Source organism: Atta colombica, unplaced genomic scaffold (assembly GCF_001594045.1).
Source record: "Atta colombica isolate Treedump-2 unplaced genomic scaffold, Acol1.0 scaffold27, whole genome shotgun sequence".
Lineage (NCBI taxonomy): Eukaryota > Metazoa > Arthropoda > Insecta > Hymenoptera > Formicidae > Atta > Atta colombica.
In genome coordinates this window covers 3,276,281-3,296,612 of record NW_017259370.1, presented here as the reverse complement: position 1 = coordinate 3,296,612, position 20,332 = coordinate 3,276,281, and the positions used below count along the sequence as shown (strand labels likewise).

Genomic DNA, 20,332 nt, shown 5'->3' with positions numbered 1-20,332 from the left:
ACAAGCTTTAGAACTAGCTGTAAATTAACCACACACTACTATCTAATATTTCTCCATATATATTTTTGCTTGTGTATATATATATATATATATATATATATATATATATGTGTATGTGTGTGTGTGTATATAAAAAATATAATATATAATTTCTCTTTCTCTTTCTTCCTCTCTCTCTTTTCTTCTCCCTTTCCCTCTCTCAGTGGAAAGTGGCTTCCTGAAATTCAGAGATTTCCACGGCATCGATTTCAATCAATCCTGCCATCTCTCCTTGTCTCTCTTTTCCTTTTTCAGTTCTTCTCACGAAGTTTCCATTTACGTCTTGAGGAATTGCTGTTTCCCAAGCATTCATTTGCACTGGTGAATTTACTCTCTGTCCGGTACTTATCAAAGATACAGCTGATACTATACGGTTAACATTATGAAATCAACAGTAATATTTTTTTAATGGTCTAACACTAGTCTAACACTTTATAAAGGTCTCTGTTAATTTGCTCGCGTAGACATCAATGTTACTTTTTGACGTTTCAGATTAATCCATCCGTAATATTTGTTTAAAGTTATTTTTGCATGTGATTAAAAATTAATTTATTAAATATTTTTCTAAAATTTTAACATAATTTAAGTGTAAGTAGATGTATATTATAATGCATATACTTATTGCATATTTATAAACAGTATGTATTATGTAATGTATATATTTTTTATTTATATATTATAATGTATCATATTTGCAACAAACATGCAGTGTATGCATTTTTAAATCCTAGAATTATATGCAAGCAAGAGCAATACCTCGAAAACAAAAATAATGCTCTGCAGTTTTTTTTTCATTGTTGTTACAATGCAATTTTTCTGCGAAAGCAGCAAAACACGTCCTGTTAATCGAAAAAGCACATCACAGAACAATTAAGCGCGACGTGCAATGTACCTACTGCATCCATGCAGTTGTTATCCGTGAAATTCGCACTTCGTTCGGTCGAGTTTAATGATCTATTAAAACCATAGCAATCGAGTTTTACCGGGACTTCCGTCTCGATACGTACTATCGGGCATCAACCTTTTGCACTCCATACTCCGGAAAAAACGGGAACAAAGAATTCGTTGTTTGTTATTATCTCGAAAAATACAATGAATACGAATATATAAAAAAATTCTGTAGATACATAGTTATAAATTGAATGGCATGTTAAAATCTGATTGTGAATTGTAATGATAATATTTAATTTTAATATCTGAAAATCGACAGTAATACGCTTAATTCTTGTGGGATTTAACTTATTTTTCATGAGATTTTATGAGATAATAGACGTAAATTGTCAGTCTAATTCGTAGGCTGTCATATGACGCCTTCACATGCTCGCTTTCTGCATACGAGGCATACTCGATGGTGCCTCGTAAATTAAAGGACACAATGGCTGACATGGAAACGTCGTAGCCCCTCTTCAAACTGGAAACCTGAGGATAAAACGTGAGGATGATCGAGAGGACAATCAGCGAGAAAACAAAGAAAGATAGATCATCTGTGAAATATTTCTCTGTGCAATAAATGAAAATATTATCCAGCGTTAACTCTTAAAAAATATATATTTTAAACATATTTAAAATATATTGTGATATATTTTATTGTATACTATAAAATACAAGAATATAAAATAGTACAAAAGATTGTAAATACAATATAAATAACAATAAAATATTTATACATATATAAATTATATAATAAAATATAATAATAAACATATTAAACATAAATTGAAATATTTTAATTCCAAACGGAATGACTTATTTTTTAACATTATTAATAAATAATTATAATAAATAATTGTCAATACATTAGATAGTCAATAGCACTCTTAATATTAACACTTAAAAATTATTTTTTTATGTTAGCCCATTTGAATTCACGGTGGGATGCTCGCGAGGGAAGAATGATGGTTCAAGTGCAAGTAAAGAGGCTTAAACAAGAGAGACTCGTTAGAAACAAGTGGCGTCGATTAAAAACGTTGATCCCCACTCTCGCTAAAATACATCGGCAAATACGCAAAGGTGCTTTCCTTCAAACTGTATTTTCTTTTCTTTCTTCGTTTTTTATTTCTTATATCCTTTTTAACTTTTTTTTCTTATCTGTGTGCGTTCACTACATGCTCAAATTTTAGGTGAAAAGACCTTTACCACGAAGTGATTATTTTCTCTTTATGAAGCGATTTGTATTCAAGAAAGTCTAAAATAATAACAGAAGAATATAATAAGATTTGAATTATTAAACCGAGGGATACTTTTTATTCGGAAGAAACGTCGGACAAATGCAAAATATTTTTATTACAAAATTTAATTCCAATGCAAAAAAAATTATCTGTCCTTATTAATAGGAAACAAATTTTATTTACAACAAAAATTTATCTCTAATTTTTTTAGTTTAATTTATTAATCAATTATATTGAATAATTATTATTTTACGACTTCTGAAGCTATAAAGACATCGTACATCAATTCACCCCAAGCAGCTCGCCGATCTTTCCCGTTTTCTAATAATATCTCGTAATATCGCACGGCTCGTGTGTGGTGAAACGAAATACACGCGTGGGCATCTATTTTCCCTCGGCGTGTTTTGCATAATTCGAATGGGAAATGGAATCCGCAGCATGCTGGAAAAGCGCGCAGCATATAGAACGTTCTGTTTAAGACTAACGATACAGTCCGTCAGAGTTATAGTAATGTAATATATAATAATATTTAAAGCAGACGTACATATGTTGTGCGAGATTGCCTGACATTTTGTCTTTGGGGATTAGCACGAGGCACAGTAGATCTCTACATGATAAGAAATTTACATCATGATCTCGTAATACTTAGATCTTCGCAACATTTGACCTATATTAACCTCGTTTTATTAAATATTAATTTTTTTCTCGACAAGAAAAGATACTATTATCGCGCAGGAGAAAGAGAGAGAGAGAAATTCTTGAAAAATTACACTTTTCTAATCCACATGCTTCTAAATTAATAATTACTTCTAAAAGTAAACAATATTTTTAATGTAAATTTTTCAAATTACAATGAAACTCAATACACATTTACTCGATTATTTAGGAATCGGCGAATTGGAAAATTATACGCAATACAAATTATGCGATACAATTCTTACCTATAATCGCTTGATTGTTATTGTCGTCCAAATTTTCCTCACGATCGCTTAAAATGAAATAATGAGCTACAGTGAGCTGTAAACCTTCAGAGACCAGCGACTCCGTTCGCAGCTTCTCGAATACACCGACATAAATTTCGACCTATACCCGCCGGCAGTAAATTCATCCTTGGGGATCGATCAGCGGTGCAATCGCAATAAAACGTTATTGTTGCGTACAAAGAGGATGTAGAACGAACCGCGACATATACTCATCTCAAATGCGAGCTTGCTCTATTTTACTGTTCATTTCTTAAGAAGACTACCAGCGTAAAATAAACATTTTTCAATGTTGATAGAGCCAAATTCCGTAAAGCTTCATTTAAGGAAGGAAAAAAGAACAACGCTTTTTAATTAAAGATATGGAAACGCATTTCTTTACGATTGTATACGAAATTATCCAGAGTACCGGAAGGAAGGGGGACACAAATGAACTCAATAATTCGATACGATAAAAAATGTGCATTTCCCGAGTGCAAGCAATCAGCATGAAAGCTTATTGTCGTTCTCGTTCTTCCTACTGCGAAGACAATGGCGGATCCTGCGATTACGGGATTTAGACGGCACACGGTAAATTCACACAAGATCGTCACGAGCCATTACGTTATTATTACAACACCGCGCAGTTTGTCCGTATTACCTTAATGGCGACGTGGCAATCGTATCTTTTCCCTCTTTGGGGCTCTATGTCCCATATGGCGAAATACGAAAAGATATCTACGTGAGACCATAAACGCAAGAATTACATCACCGAGTGCTGTAATACATGTTCACATGCGTCTTTAAACGAGACACAGGGGAATATTATCCCAAATCGATTAATCCAACTTCCGAAATTATTAAAAATCATCTTTCATTCATTTCAATCCGTTGAAATGATGAACTTCCAATCCGTTTAGTAAGAAGAAACGTATTTGCCTGACCGATTTAATTTTGAAATCAGATTATTCAAAATCGATTTTTCCCCCACGAGGAAGATTGTAAAGTAACTTTAATATCGATATTAGAGTGATAAATTCTTAGTTACAAGCAATATTAACCTGTTAGATACGGCATTGTCTTGTCGTTAAAAAAAGAATTTTTTTACTAAACTTTTTGCTAAAAAATGACTTGTAAATGAAGAATTTATTACTATATATCAATATATGATATCAATATGTGATCTTTCTAACAATTAGATCTCAATGTTTAATATAATATTACAATACATTTCCTCTAGTTCTTAAGTATAATAAGTATAAGTTCTTAAGTATCTGCAGATCCCGAATTTATTTTGAATTCAATTTTAAATTAAATATTGCAAATATGCAACATTTGTCTTTAGAGGGTTAAATATTCTAATAATTAAGTCTCAAATCATAAATTCTATCGAACAATCCAATCGTTTAATTTCTTCTCCTAAACTTTCCAAGCTCAACAAAAAAAATTTAACAAAATAGTTTTCAAAACTACAATATCTATCGATTAATACTATCGATTGATATCATATCAATCAAAAAACAAATCCAAAGAAAATGACTGTTGGACGAGAACACCCGGTAGATATTCTACGCGAAACACTCGTCTCGTCGTGCAAAGATACGAAGATACAACATACAGCGCGCTTTTATCTCGCGGGGCACGCGATATCGGAGTGGTCCAGGAACAGCACGAAAAACTCCCTCCCGCCTGGCAAGCGTCTCGGGGGAGGAAACGGCAGCGTGCATTGCGCCCCTGCGCGCGCGGTATGCACCGCGTCCTGCGACCTACATCAACAACGAGCGCGAGTACAGCGAGAGCGAGGATACATTATTACTGCCATCGGAAAGCGAAGCTCTCTCCGATGCGATGGTAGTGCGACGGCCGGAGGGTGTTTCAGGGTCGGTTGCCATGGCGATACGCTGGGACCGCTGCCACGGGGGTGCAGCCTGGAATATCCACCCTCCTGCCTCTTTTCCGCGATTCCCTCTTCTCCCTCCTTCCCTCTCTCGACCATCTCTTCCCTCTCTCTTGCTTTCTTCTCTCTCTCTCTCTCTCTCTCTCTCTCTCTCTCTCTCTCTCTCTCTCTTTACGTTTCTCCCTCCTCTATCGTTGCCACCGCTCTCACCGTTTGCGTTTTTCTCCCCGTATACATACGTATTCACTCGGCCACCCTCCCTGCCATTCCCAACCACCCTCCTCATCGCCCTTTCGCCCTCTTTTGTTCCCAGGCTGACTCCCTTTCAACGAAGGTAACGGTGGCTGGCTTTGGCCTTTCTTCTTTTCTCTTCTTCTCCGACGTCTAATCGCGCATCGTTCACCATGCGATTTTATTTCGTCATGGCGAGTTTAATCCCCATACTGCGCTGCACTGCGTTACACGTCACTTGCGGTATTGTTGCACGATAACGATCGATAATGCGTAATAACGGCTCACGAAAACGTGACTATCACGTCGACGAAATTTCGCCCGATGTGTTCATCGCGAATCGCGACCAATCATAATTCACAAGCTTGAATAAGCGACTTTGTTAATAATTGCTCTTCAGCCACTGCAATCAATATCCAAACTGTATATTTATTTGTTATCGATATCGATACTTAAGTATCAATATTTTATAAAAATTTTGGTAACAAATATTAAAAATTTAAAGTTACGTTTGCGGGAGAAATATAAAAAAATAACATAAATTAGCCAATTATTTGGTTAAAAAACATGTTATATTTAATAATCCGTGTTGCGAATTATATTATATTTAACTTAATATTATAATTTAAAAAATGTTTAATTTAATATATTTAAAGCTCTCGCGTACGCCTTTCGGTTACTGATCGAAGATCACCGATTCTATTTTTCCGGAATCAGTGACTATGTAATTAACGTTGTCGAATATTGATATTTCTGTCATTATATAATTCATATAATCCGCATATCTACACGTCGAAAGAAGATAAAGAAAATCCCGGTCATAATGAGTGTGACAGAATCCTGGATGCGCTTGTTAAAAAGCAATTACTCTCGTCGTACGAAGAGCCGTTCGTGAGGAGACTACTTCGTTTGAAAATCGCTCGCTTTGCGTCCTCACTTTGCTAATTTGAATCGCTCATTGCCACTCGGCCAGCTCTCAAAGATCGTGAGAAACGCGTTTGTCGCGTGCGATTCACGTTTATTTCCGCGTCGCGTAAATTTTCTGTGAATGAGAGAAAAAGGAACAAAAAGAAGAAGGTGAAGAAGAAGAAGAAGACGACACCGGGAAGAAAACGTCACCAAAGATGTACGACTACGACGACGATGCCGCGAGTAAATTGTAATCGCACCGCTTCTTCCGAGTGCACATGCATGACTGCAACCGTATCGTGCATTCGTGACAAAGTGCCCCTCCGATACATGCAAGTTCGCAAAAGAATGTGCACTTGTGGATAATTTTATTCGCGGCGAGAAACGACTTTAATAGTGACGCCATATTCAAGTCTTTACCCCATCCTCGATATATCATATTCATATTTACGGATAATTCCATAAGCGCAAGCGCATTTTTAATAGCGATTCATTCAATCTCGTACAGTGGATACAGAGAGATTTCTCGTGGAAAGATATATTTTCCTGGATCCCTCGCTGTTTTTCCTGTCGGATCTCTCCGCGGGCAATTTCGCCGGGTTCGCTAATTAACTTTTAACAGGAACAAATAGATAACGCGCAGTCGGGTTATAAGCTAAACGACCTCGTTTTTCCCAGGAACGCATGAAGAATTATTTTTCTATCCAAGAGAATCAAGGAAAAATACATAAATAAATATTAACTTTAACTCTTTTCTCATTCCATACACGAATGCTTACCATGTACTACAACTTTATCAATTCTTTAAAATAAATTTTTAAACATTAATATTTTAAATGTAAATTAAATTAAAAAATTCAAACTTTTTGCAGACTATACTTTTTTAAAATTACCGTAAAATAAAGTAAATTTTCTGTGGAAAAAATATTTAGATAGTACGCATATTAAAAATCAAGCCATAATATTAAAAAATATATTTTTTTAAAGTGTTTTACTGTTAAATCATTCAGGCATACAAATTCTTTTGTATGTTTAAATATTATCAAAATTTGGATCAAAGTTTCATTTTATAGTACTATCTCCAATCACTTTCTCTCTCTCTCTCTCTCTCTCTCTCTCTCTCTCTCTCTTTCTCTATTTTTATTATTATTTTTATTATTACCATTTTTTTATTATTTTTTTTGTGTAAAAATCACTATACATTGTCAACAATAATTAATTTGTACGGATATATCTTGTATTGGCGCTTGAGAGGATTTTTATCCAAAAGCACTCAATAATAGTGGCGATATTTATTTATTTATCTTTCCTTTTCTTTATAAATTATACATAATACATTGTGAATACACCAAGAGAAGACAACGCTAAAGAGCGAAATAACTATCACGAAGATTAGAAGATCCGCAAACTATCGTTAATTATCATTGTTCGAATGTCAGGCAATGCGAGAGAATACGATTGTACTTTCGCTTATTGCTCGCGAAATGTACATTGATCATCCGCGGAACGGGTGAGATAAGGCGATTAATCAGACCACGATAGACATCGTGAGGATACCTTCTCGGTAAAGTCGATGCCGCAGACATCGCCACTAACGAAACACATGTCAGCGCGCGTTAAGTCGCAAACCCCCAGAGAACCAGTGCGACACCCTCGTTAATCACTAGCACGTCGAGTGTGATGGATTAAAATCAGCGACGCATCCCTACGTGCCACTTTTTTTCTTCGCGAATCATTTCCCCCTTCGATCAGACGATCCCAAAGGTACAAGTTTTTGCTTGGATATGAGTTACTCCTATATTATACGAGTCACTAACTGAAATCTTTTTACTCTTTGAAAAAGTGCATAAAAAGTTTTTCAGTTTTAAATAGCTGTTTTACTTCTAAGAAAGAGTTTTGTTGATTCCAAATTTTAATGAAAAAAAAATCTTGAAAGTTCAATTTAAAAATATGTAAAGATAAAATTGTACAAAATTGTACAAATTGTACATGTTAAAAATATATTTAAGTACAATATAGCCTTTACTATTTTCATATAGCTATTTAATATTTAATCAGACATCAATGTCATGACGTTGCTTCTATTAAATTTGTTAATTATTATTTCAAAAGGAAAAGATAGTTTCACAGGCAATTTCTATAAAATCTCTTCTTATTCAACAACTTTCTCAGAAATTTTACTCTCTGTTCTCATAAATTATCAATCGACCCTAACATTTTCTTCTCTGATCACAGAAATACCTCCTACGTTTTAGCTCGCATTAAAGTATCGAAGGGCGCGTAAAAATAACTGCGACATTATCGTCAATGACATATTGACGAGGAAAAGAATACTGCGTCTAAACCTATGGTTTAGAATTATTATTAGCCCTACGACTATTGTTGGAATTACATTGTTTTACGCTAAGATTTACGTTACGAGAGAGAATATGAGGAAGTTAGTGAATCAATTGTTGAGACCTAAGATAATATTATATTATGTTGGTCGAAGTAATAATCTATGTTGGTTCAGTGAGATAACTTTCGTAATCAGATATTTCATAAATAAAGATACATCACGTGTTACCAAAACTATTATCTTTTAAATCTTTAAAAAAACCTTAAATTAACAATATAACAAACAACCGTATCTCCATCGTCGAGAATAATTCTGAGTAACAATAGTGAGCTATAAAACCTAAATACAAGGTAATATCTTAGGAATCTACTTATACTTTGTCTTCAAAATATTGCAAGAATGGCATTCGGAATTTGGGAGGAATATCTTAGCGAAATGAGAACTTATCGCGTTCTCATATTTCTGGCTCTGGGATAACTCTTAGATTCTCCATTTTCGAGCATTCGCGTAATGTCTAAGATTGATGCATAAGATATATCGAAAGGAGAAAGCATATTTCGAAAAAATGAGCGAGAGAGAAAGTAGGAAATCCGTCTGAAAAGCCACGCGAAGAGTTGGCGCCGCGCGGCGCTTCCGTTATCAGACAATTGAAATTTCCGACAAGTGATAAGCATCGCGAATTGTTTCCCGTAATAGACCGACGATCGACAGACGTTGCCAACATTTCTTCTTTTATTAGCTTATTTTCTCCCTAAGGCAATAAAAAAACCCGATTTATCCACATTGTTTGAAAAGAGGGAACCTCTTTACGCATAGCTACAAAGAATTGGCGAAAAAATAATACGAAGCAAGAGTGAAAAATGACACGAGTAAGTCGACTTTAAGTAATAAATAACCATGATGAATAATAATTTGGTTATTGAAAGAAAATTCTAGCTGTAGTTTCTCAACTTTATAATATTAGTTCCCGGATAAGGTCCTTCCTTCGTTTTTTCTCCGAGGAGAAGCCTCCTTTCTCTCTCACCGATCATTTTACTATGCTTTCTTTATTCCGCAAAGCCACGTCTGCGTAATGGCTATTCAGATATCGAATCGATTTATTTCCCAGGAGGCATTCGGAAACTTCGGCCATCTCTGCGGTGAACTTGGAATAGCTCCTTCTTTTTCTCTCTTTCTTTCATTCCTCTATCTATCTCGCTTTTGCAGTACACTTTGGAGTCCCCGAGATCTTGGACTTGCCATAGAGCGTGAAATGTTCATTGGCTCACATTCGTTTCGCTAAACTTTTATCGTCACGTTTTGTCTAAATCTTTTAAATCGACCGTTAAACCGAACATAAAGAATTTGAACGAGAAATTTGTGTGTTCAGATAAATCGAGAATTTATTTATAAATTTGAATATTTAATGATTTTTTTTTTATAAATCATAATTTAATATATTTTATAATAAATAAATAATAACTATATGTGTATTTATTGTTATTAGACCTAGTAAAAATAATATTAATAACACTAGATGTAAACTATAGTTAATATCATGTCAGTTCATCGGAAAATTCAGTTTATACGTAACAATCAAACGTTTTAAAAGCGTCTTTCAGTCAGGAAATTCGATGTCGAGCAATAGATAGACGGTTTAATTATACGGATAAATGGATAGATAGATGGAGAGTTAGTTTCATTAGATAGATAAATGGATATGTGGGTAGATTTATACCTAGTTAGGTCAATTATCGAAGAGATTTCGATATAATGCTATCAGAACGATTGCTTCTCACAAATGTGATTAAAATCACATCCAATTAAGAAAAGCGGACGGAAAAGTCGATAACCGACGGAAAGACCAAACGATTGAATGAATGGTATCATTTTCATCAAAAGTTGTATTTTCTTACATGTTAATGTTACAATTTAAAATTTGTCAGAGTAAAGAATAATATAAAAAATTCTAATCGTGTATTCTTCTTTGCAGACTAACATTTTCTGTTGCTACTTAAACAATTTTCTATAAAATACTTACAAAATTATCATTGTTAGAATATTTTTGATGTTTTGATGAAATTATCACTCAATATTTTTGAAATATTGAAACGTAAGCAACGTAAGAATTAGTATAACTTTCAAATCTGTAATTGAGATCGAGATGAAGAAGAGATATTTTTATCGATTTTTTTGTAAATCGATCAGAAGTAAATCAATCGTATTTTTTCAAAATTAATGCTCCATGAAACTTGAACTTAACTGTACTTATCTGGATTCTCCTATATATGTATGTATAGTAATATGAACGGGTTACTAGGACGTGCACATTAAGTCTTCGAGAGGAACTACTCGAGAGAATAGTTTAAGTGCCTTTCTAGAGAAAGCTCATCAAGACGCTCGTCAAATAATTAATGCTCTCCTCCGCAGAGAGATAGAGCACTTTAAGATTCACTTCGACGCGTCTTTAAAGAACGCGACTTGCCAATATTCGCAAAAGAATTTTCGCAATGTTAATTATCAAATCTTAATTTTTTAAGTACATTAAAATATAATACAAAACAGCTATATTTTATTAAATAGATTATCGTTAAAGAAATATATCAAAACTATTATAAAAATATTAATTTCATAAAAATTAAATAAGAAATTAAATAAAAGGATTTTTTTTAAATATTATCTAATACATTTTAATACATTTTAATATATTTTATTGGAACTTATGAATTTTATTTTAAACAAACTCAATAGCAAATTTTTAAACGGATATAATGAAGCGTAATTAACAATAAGCAGATTGAATTTTCTGTCGCAAAATAAAATTGTGAAATGGCAAACTATCTAACCTTATTCGGATATCCATTGTATCTGAGCAGCTTCTTGCAACACTTGCCACGGTTCTCATAGTAGAACATCTGCACCATGTCCGCACGATCGGTCGCGCCGCTGACGGTGAACGGCGCCCTGGACGACGATGGTGGTTGTTGTTGCTGTTGCTGTTGCTGCTGGGCCGGCGATTGCCGACGCCCCAGTGGCACGCACGGGCACCACCCCGAGACCATCACACCGATCAGGCCCGTCGCCGGCCCGATTCGCCCGATCTAACCCAAAGCTTCTTCGTTTGTCTTCGCTTCTTCGTTTCTTCGAAGATCACTTTGTCCCGTTGAAGACAAGTCTCTTCATTGTGTCCCTCTTTACCTTCTCGCGAAGTAAACTCCTCTGTACTTTCAACCTCACGAGATTCTTACGGAAATCTCGTTAGAAATCTGGTAATTGTAGTGATGAAGTTATTTTGTTAGCGCATTCTAAAGCTTTTGTAAGAGGAATAAATTTGAAGTGATGACGGCGGTAGTTGTCACATAGAGAAATTTGGCAACGAATCTTGTACTTTTTGTCGGTGCGTTTGGCAGCGAGCACTCTAGAGACCTGTGGAAAAAAAACATAATTAAAAATAACTGTGCTAAATAATCCAGCGAATGGATTTATTCTTTTTAATCATACTTTTTAATCATTCTTATTTCTGTCTTTAAATTTAACATATATATTTGTTTTATTTTGAAAACATAAATGTAACAAACTGCAGGTAAACAGCAGAAGAGAAATATTAATTAACAGTCATGAATTTTGAAGATTAAACGGACTTCGTGTTTGTGCTATATATGTTATTGTTTTCCATAGCAAAGAAACTAAGAAACATTTACTTGTCATCGAAATTGAAAGCACTGCCTTTTACTACAAACGAAGCATTCATGAAACACAGCAAAGCTTAATTCTGAATTAAGGTCAATTAAATCCGAATCCTCTCGCGAATATTGGGACGAAATTGCGGAACGTGGCGAACGTCAAGGAGGGAGCGAGAATCCTGCCAGACTATCTGTGTGGAGCTGTCGTTCATTCTACCACGAATGTCGTTCGTGCTTTTTCAGACTTTCGAAGAAATCTGTCCGATTAAATTCGAGTGCATGTCGTTGCGAATTACGGTCGGATCCATTACCGCACCAAAAAAGCGTGTTCTCCGTAAATCAACGGCCGTTAGATTTGCCGTTCGATCTCGTGACTTAAATTAACGACTACTGCAAAAAGCGCGGCAGGTTGATAAATTGGTAGATAGATGGATAGACGCTGTAGATGGATGAATTTCCTTCTACCATAGATTCCCTAAGGACGACCTGAGATAAATAGATATAATTTATTTAGATCTTAAGAGGCGGATCCTGTAAGATACGAGAACAGGATATTAGAACGAGGTACGTAAGATTGGTGATAGCTTTCGCAAATAAATGTATTTTGTATTGCAACTAATTTTTTTTAAAGGTAATATTAAAAAATAATTACAATTAACTTTAATTAAATAATGCGTTTATATTGCATCTAGAATTCTTTTCAGAAGATATCACAAAAAGATCCAATCGTTACTATTAATAGAAATGCAGTCTTTTAATCAACGCAATATTTTAATATGTCGTATACATAATGGTATGCCAATCATTCGACATAGCGGAGCCATTCGAAAAATTGTCAGTGGAGACGTACGTTTTATTTCCTGACAAAACAAAACGAACGCAACGCAAACTGACTAAAGTAGACGATAGAGTGGGGGGATGAGAGGAAGAGGAGTTGGTGAAGCCGTAAAGATGAGAAAAACAACATAGGAATTTGCAATTCATGAGAAACGTCGTCGTCGTCGTCGTCGTCGTCGTCGTCGTCGTCGTCGTCGTCGTCGTCGTCGTCGTCGTCATCGTCGTCGTCGTCGTCGGCCGTGCGTTAGTCACAGAATGCGCGACCTAATTTAAGAATGGAAAATTTGCGCCGTGTCTCCTCTACTCTTGGGTAATAAACGCGTCGCATACTGTACAAACATCATTCGACTTACAGAAAATAGCGAGAAGAACTTCCACCTTCCACTTTCTTTAACAAAAGATCGACAATAGTTACATCAAAGAATCTGTCTTTTCCATTTTAGCGGAATTTGGATCGAAAAATGTGCACTGTTTTCTTAATATTATATTTAATATTATGTAGAAAGATGTAGGATTTATATTTATGATTTTCCGATTCTAGATTGTTCGCGTCCCGGATTAATTTTCATTGCTTTTACAAGCATATAAAAATTATTAAGTCTTACTTATACTTTAACATCTTTAGAAAATATTTATAAAATTGTGTATTAAAAAAAGGAAAGAATAGAAAGAGAATAGAGGTTATTTAATCAGTTGTACCTGGTTCAAAGAAAAAAAAATGCGTAGGATACAAATGACTCAGTCGTGTGTACTAAGGGTTAAGCTTAACATAAAAAAAGTCTTAGAAATCAAAGGTAAAAATACAAAGTAAGAGAGAAATACAAAGTAAAATAACCATTAGAAGAAAATGGTGAATGAATCCAGTGAAAAAAAATTCGAGTACAGAGATATCTCTGAATCACCTCGTAAAGTCTGCAGTCGCATTAAGTCCGGAAGATTAATCGAGTCATGATTTATATGTATTTCCAGCGAAGGTGCGAAGACGCCCCTTTCGCGTTCTCCAAGACAAAGCCGAACGCACTTCGCACAGACTCACTCGTGCTTTCCGCAGTTTCCTCGAATTTTGAATCTAATTCCTGTCCGACCTCGTAATACGGGTCGCCGAGGTGCCTAGAGAACGCGCGATAAGTTTGCTTTACGATTGTACCAGATGACGTTGAATCAAGCCGTTTAATAAAGCGCAGGCCGTGAGTCACCAAGAGCTGCCTCCTACAAAGATTTTCAGGTCACCCAGTATACATCGTAAAGAGATGTAATAGGTTAAACGTGCAAGATAAGCGAAACGAACGAGGTTAAACGTGGAAATGGAAATTTTCCAGTTACGTCAGTATCAATTGGCATTAAATACAATTAATTTCGTTCACTCTTTATTTGATCTTCTTGTATGTATTATACATCTGAAAAAAGATTGCAAAATTTGAAATAGTACATATAACTGTAGATCGATATTTTCGACAGACTCGTTACCAGTATCAATGTCATCAACGAGGTGAACAAGAGGTTGATTTTTCGAATTCACGAGAGAGGTGTTGAAACGTTAACTAGTATTGGTCAAAGTGTGGGAAACTCCAGGTGATAAACATTTTACTGCTCCCAGTGGATGAAGCGGAAGCGAGCTTCTATATTCATGGAAATCTGCAGATCTCGCGTCATAAGGTTTAAATCTATTCAACAAACGTTTATTAAAAACGTGCAACATGCATTCCCGTGAAAGAATTTTCGTATAATTAAGCAAGAAATACGAGTTCATGAAGAAACGACATTCGAATGTATACGAGTGCGTTTCTTTGTAACTTTTGACTTCGCGCTTCTCTCCATCCTCTCTTTCTCTCTTTTTCTTTCTCTCCAAGCCCATTCGTCCGTTGATGTAACAATTTTTCACCGTGACATTCCCGGCTTAGAGCTATCCCTCGAGAGTTTAACCTGCTCTCGTTTCTCGTTCTTGGCCGAGTGGTCATAGATTACTCACTAAAGCATAGTGTAATCCCAAGTTCTCGTTATTCTGACATAACGCGCTATGCAAAATGCGGCAAATCGTGCAGTGAGACATGAGCGATGGGTTATTTTGATATCTTAATATACCTTTACAACAGTCATATATTTCTGATAGTAAAATGAACTATCACTGTACTAAGATTGCGTAATGATAACTACTGAGAATTATAATTATTATGTCGCTGAGATTGTTTTCACATGTGCGAAGAAAAAAACAGTTCCTGAATGAAACAGTTATTGTGCAAAACTTAATTACGTATCTACTTAATTTTTTTTAGCATTTTCCAAGTTTTTGTCTTTCGGTGTCAGGTATTCTACTCTGCGCGATTTTTTTCTTTCGGTAATACTTTCATATTTATTCATAGTGTTAAGAGTTAATATCGATTGCTCTCACAGACGAAGTACTCTGTTCTATCGTGAACTAGTTCAATTGAATAAGTTCAGAGCAATTCCTTGTTGCTGTCGTTGCTGTCACTGTGAATTTTCCCTGCGATCCGCAACTTTTCGGGGCCGGCTGACTAGTTCGGGCGCGGATTTCTGCACGAACGAGCTAAATCGACTCGACCGGTCTCGCCGGAATTGCTTCGTTCGGAGTCTCGCGGAATCGCTAGTAAAATCCACGACGATAGCATCGATTTTTCGATGGCAGGTCGGAGAGAGTTTAATTAAATCGCGGCGCGGAACTTGTGGACGAGAGGTGACATCGAAGGAACCCGTAAAACCCGTAAAAACGTAGATTAACCTCTTCAGCATTGACACTAGACACATCGTAGAAATTGATCTTTAATGCGATTCTCGCGAAACAACCGTAGGATTCACTATATCAAATAACGAACATTTTAAGTTACTGAAACAATTTGACTGTGTTAAGTTACGAAAATACAGATACAAATACTGGAAATACAATAAAATATATTAATACACAAAAAAAGTGAAGTATCTAAAAAATTAACTAAATACAGATCTGAAAATAATTTTGTTAGACCATTAAAATAGTTACATAGAACACTTAAAGTGACTTTTAAACAATGTTACAAAAAGTTTTAACATTTTAGCAACCAGTTTAAGCGTCCTACATAACTATTTTGATGGTGTAAAGAAAATTGTTTTCAGATTAACTAGTTAAATTTTTAGATATTTCAGCAAAACCACATTCTTTTCGTGTAGTAAAAATTTAATATATTAAATAAGTAATAAATGTTCCAGTTAATGGACAACCAATTTATTGGAGAAAGTGATACAAAATTTTAAATATTAAATGTTTAATGATATGTATAATTTTTAAGTAAATTTGTTATAAAGTTTAATAACAAATTTATTTAAAATATCATTAAAAGCTTAATATTTGAAATATTTTATTATTTTACCCAACAATTGATTCATGTCCATTAATTAATATATTATCTTATATTTCTAAAAAAAGATGAAGTAATAAATTTAAATTAACAAGAAAGACATTTACATAGAAAAGATTATTTTAGAAAATTCTCTTTGTAAATGTGCTTTGCGGAATTAAAGTGATTTATTACAGTGAACATACTTAATTCGACATAATCTTGAAAAATGAAATATGCGTTAATAGAATTAAAATACCGACATCGCGAACGTAAACATTGAAAATGACAAAGTATCGCGATTTTAATCGCTTGACAGCTCGATAAATTGCAACTAACAAGGGTAAATTCTAGGTTCTCCATATTTAATTTCGGAATTATAGTGGCGGTAACATGTCGCGCGAGAAATAAAAGTGTGAAAAAACGGGGCAAGTTATGACGTTCGCGCGTCGTATGAGTTTTCGCGTAAAAGTTCGCCGGAACATTTCGCAAGTGTGGCTCGTTGTTACAAACGCGCTTTTTCCGCGCACGTTTATACGGTATGGAAAGTGCGCTCGTTAAATCTCGTTGCCGTTGCTCCGGATGGGGACGCGCGTTCCCTTTTGTAAGTTCGACGAGTAGTTTTGTAACAAGCCGTCGTGAGTGCAGTCACGTGCGTGCAAGCTCGTTTCCGGACTTTATAAAACTCCCGCGATAATTATCGTGGCAAATAAACAGTCGCAAGTCGGCATGCCCGACGTACGGAAGTTAACGTAAACTCGCGAGGGACAATCACACATGTGTACTCGTGTTTAAGCGACAGCAGGGAGCGAACGAACACGTGTGCACGAAAAGCCTTCCGAGAACTTTAATGAGCTTTTCTCCGAACGGAGAAGAAGAAATTAAAAAATCGAAGAAATATAAATAAGTACTCTTGAAAAATTTCTAAGATTGGTTATTGCAAATAGCATTAATTAAATTAATGTCACTTTCATTAACGAAACACTTCAAGATTAAGATACTTAATAACAAAATTTCTGGTTTTTGATTTCTGATTTTCTGGAATCAGAATTTTCTGGTTAAATTTATTATATAGAATTTTAGTTGAGAAAAACGGTATTCTAGTTGATATAATATTTCTAGGTATCTCAACTAGAATTCTAATAGATTTATCCAGAAAATTTAGATTTGTTCATTTTCCATCAGAATTATTATTTAATTCAACTAGAATTATTATTTAATCCAATCAGAATTATTATTTGATCTAATCATTTTTTTCAATACAGTGTAATCTCTCAGTATCGATCAACGATGTTAAGTTATTAGTTTTAGAAATAATTGAGAACTGGAATAACATCGATTAATTCGCTAAACTCGCGAAAAATTTGCGGAAAAAAATTTACTCGTCGATACACATTTCCCTTGGCCTCGCCACGAGTAATAAAGGTGCTTAACGGAGCCGTACGTATCATATGCACCTGCAACATCCCCGGCCGACAGTTTGATGTATGGGACCGCGGCGATGCGCACGCGAGCGACACGAGCAAAAAGTCTCTCCGCGCCGTAATCCCTCTTCGTTCCCCGGGAAATCTCATTACGGAAAAGTTTGAGGCAAGGCTCTCCGCGTCGCGTCGTGTCGCATCACATCGTGTTGCACGGGGTGAATGGAGAATTACCCTCTAACATACAGGAGTTGTCTAGGAGTGCGTGGAAATAGCGAATGCGGAAGGAGAGAATGAGAGAGAATATTCTTGTAACCATTGTCAGGCAGGTAACTTCCGCGATATCTCTTCAACGAGATGCTATGGTGAATTTAAACTTGTTGCGACCCTTACAGCAACGAGACTCTTGCCTTATTAAATTTAAAATTCTTGGATTGGTAATATGACTCATTCATAAATTTTTTTTCAGGATAATAATAAGCGACTTTCCTCTTGAGATTTCTGTATAATCTTCTACCATGTCGGAGATAACTTTTCGTGATATTTTGAAAAACATTGGTACATTTAAACTTTTTGCGACCTTAAATAATTATATGGTCGAAATTATTTTTTTCTTTTCTGGGAAAATTAGTATATAAATCTAAAATATTTAAATTGTGTATGAAAATATTATTTATTTATGACTAATTTGCTTATTTAATGGTAAGAAAATTAATGAATCGAAAGTTAATTTTTAAATTTATAAGAAAGAGTAAAATATGTATTTCTATAAATTTTCAATTGTATAAAAGGTTGCATAGTATTTTATACATTCAATCAAATGTATAAAACATTTATACGCTACAGTGCAATAGTGTGTTTTGTATGTTTAATTGAATATACTGTGCAACCTCAGTCTTTTATACAGTTTAAAAATTTTTATTATCCTGTCCAAATTACTCCGATTTATCTTACAAATAATTTTTACAGACATCTCTAAAAAATTACTAAAGATTATGTATGATGTATACACAAATGATTTTGTATCATTTAGTTTCATAAAAGTTTGCAAATTTTAAAATAACAAGAATATTTTTTTTGTAATGTTGAAATAGTTTTTATTTCTAAGAGAATGTTCAGGATTATTAATGCTGCATCCAATTTGGACAAAGGAGTTCTTAAACTAATTGTATATACATAATATCGTCCAGCGATACTTTTATCTTTTAACTCGAATAATAAAAGAATAAAATTCCTCAGAAACGCACCTTCGTTGAGCTGATTCTTCGATCAAAATCGTTGAATCCAAAAGTGAGCGTTCTTCGTTACGGTATTGAAGCTGCTCCAACTTTGAAGGCAGGAAAGCTGACTAGCGTACACTATGTGTAACTAGGGCCGCCGGATATTACATCCCGAATTTCCGGCGGTCTTAATCTTCCTTCCACGCGCTCGAAACATCCTCCCTTTCATATATCTTAGAAAGGATCGCGAAGCATCTGTCGAAGGAGCAGGAGAAGTACTATCAGATAACTGACACGAATAAGACGACAAGAGACAATGAGAGAGAGAGAGAGAGAGAGAGAGAGAGAGAGAGAGAGAGAGAGAGAGAGACAAAAAAGGAGAATGGTAAGGAAACGAAAAGACTCTGTTATCCGATCCGATAGAATTGGCCGTTCCTTCAAGAGGAGTTTAAACAACAAGAGGAAGGAGGGAAGCCGCGCACACTACACCGGGTGGACCGGGTGGACGTAGGTCGCGTGTTTCAGTCGACGTGCGGACGCGGACTAAAGCTCTCGACGGACGGACGGGCGCTCGTCGTCGCGTCGCGTCGGCTCGCACGACGGCGAGAAGCGGCGGCGCTTCCTCTTCCCTCGTGGTCGTCGCCCGTACGGCGCAGGGCTAACTGAGGGAGGCCGTGGCGCCGAGCGTCGCGACGCATCGCATCGCACCGCGCCGCATCGCGCCGCCGAAACCAACCCTCGGGCCTGCGTTCGTTCGTGTGTGCCCGAGCCATGCCGATCTCACACTCTGTCGCCGAAAAATTTTCGTCTGTGAAAGATAATCATTTCGTTAAAGAAGAATTCATGAGTGTTCTAGAAGAATACGATTTAAAATCATGTCAATATTACCGAGCGAAAAATATTCAATGAGTATTTCATAGTCAATTCATATATTCACATAGAGAAGCACGTTTGAATTTTTAAATTAATTATTTGCGAATGTATATTTTGAAAAATTAAAAAGAAAATAACCGAAAATAATTCTGATGATTATTATCTGACATTGCAGTATTTTAATATTGTTTCGAAACATATGAGATACTTTATGTAATGAAAATATAAATAATCAATGGATTTATACATTGCAGATATTATTTTTGTTATGTAAAATTTTTTGTTATGTAAAATAATTATTTTAATTTTTGTGAAAACGTAATATATTCTCTGTCTTTATTTTTAATTAAATTTTTAATCAATTAATGCAATTTTATTGCATTATTATACTAACTTTTTTAATAATTAACTGTTGTATAGTGACAAATTATAAAGAGAGATTGCTGATT

General features: G+C 35.1%; 1 protein-coding gene across 1 annotated transcript in view; it reads right to left on the bottom strand.

The window, feature by feature from the left end:
• Nucleotides 1–19,729, bottom strand: part of LOC108689390 — a 40,236-nt gene extending 20,507 nt beyond the window's left edge. Inside the window, exons 1-2 of the mRNA XM_018196142.1 lie at nucleotides 19,038–19,729; nucleotides 11,367–11,946 (exon numbers count right to left, since the gene is read on the bottom strand). Coding sequence (XP_018051631.1) covers nucleotides 11,367–11,582 — 216 coding nt within the window. The 5' untranslated portion in view covers nucleotides 11,583–11,946; nucleotides 19,038–19,729. The remainder of the gene's footprint in view (nucleotides 1–11,366; nucleotides 11,947–19,037) is intronic.
• Between the last annotated feature and the right edge of the window lie 603 nt (nucleotides 19,730–20,332).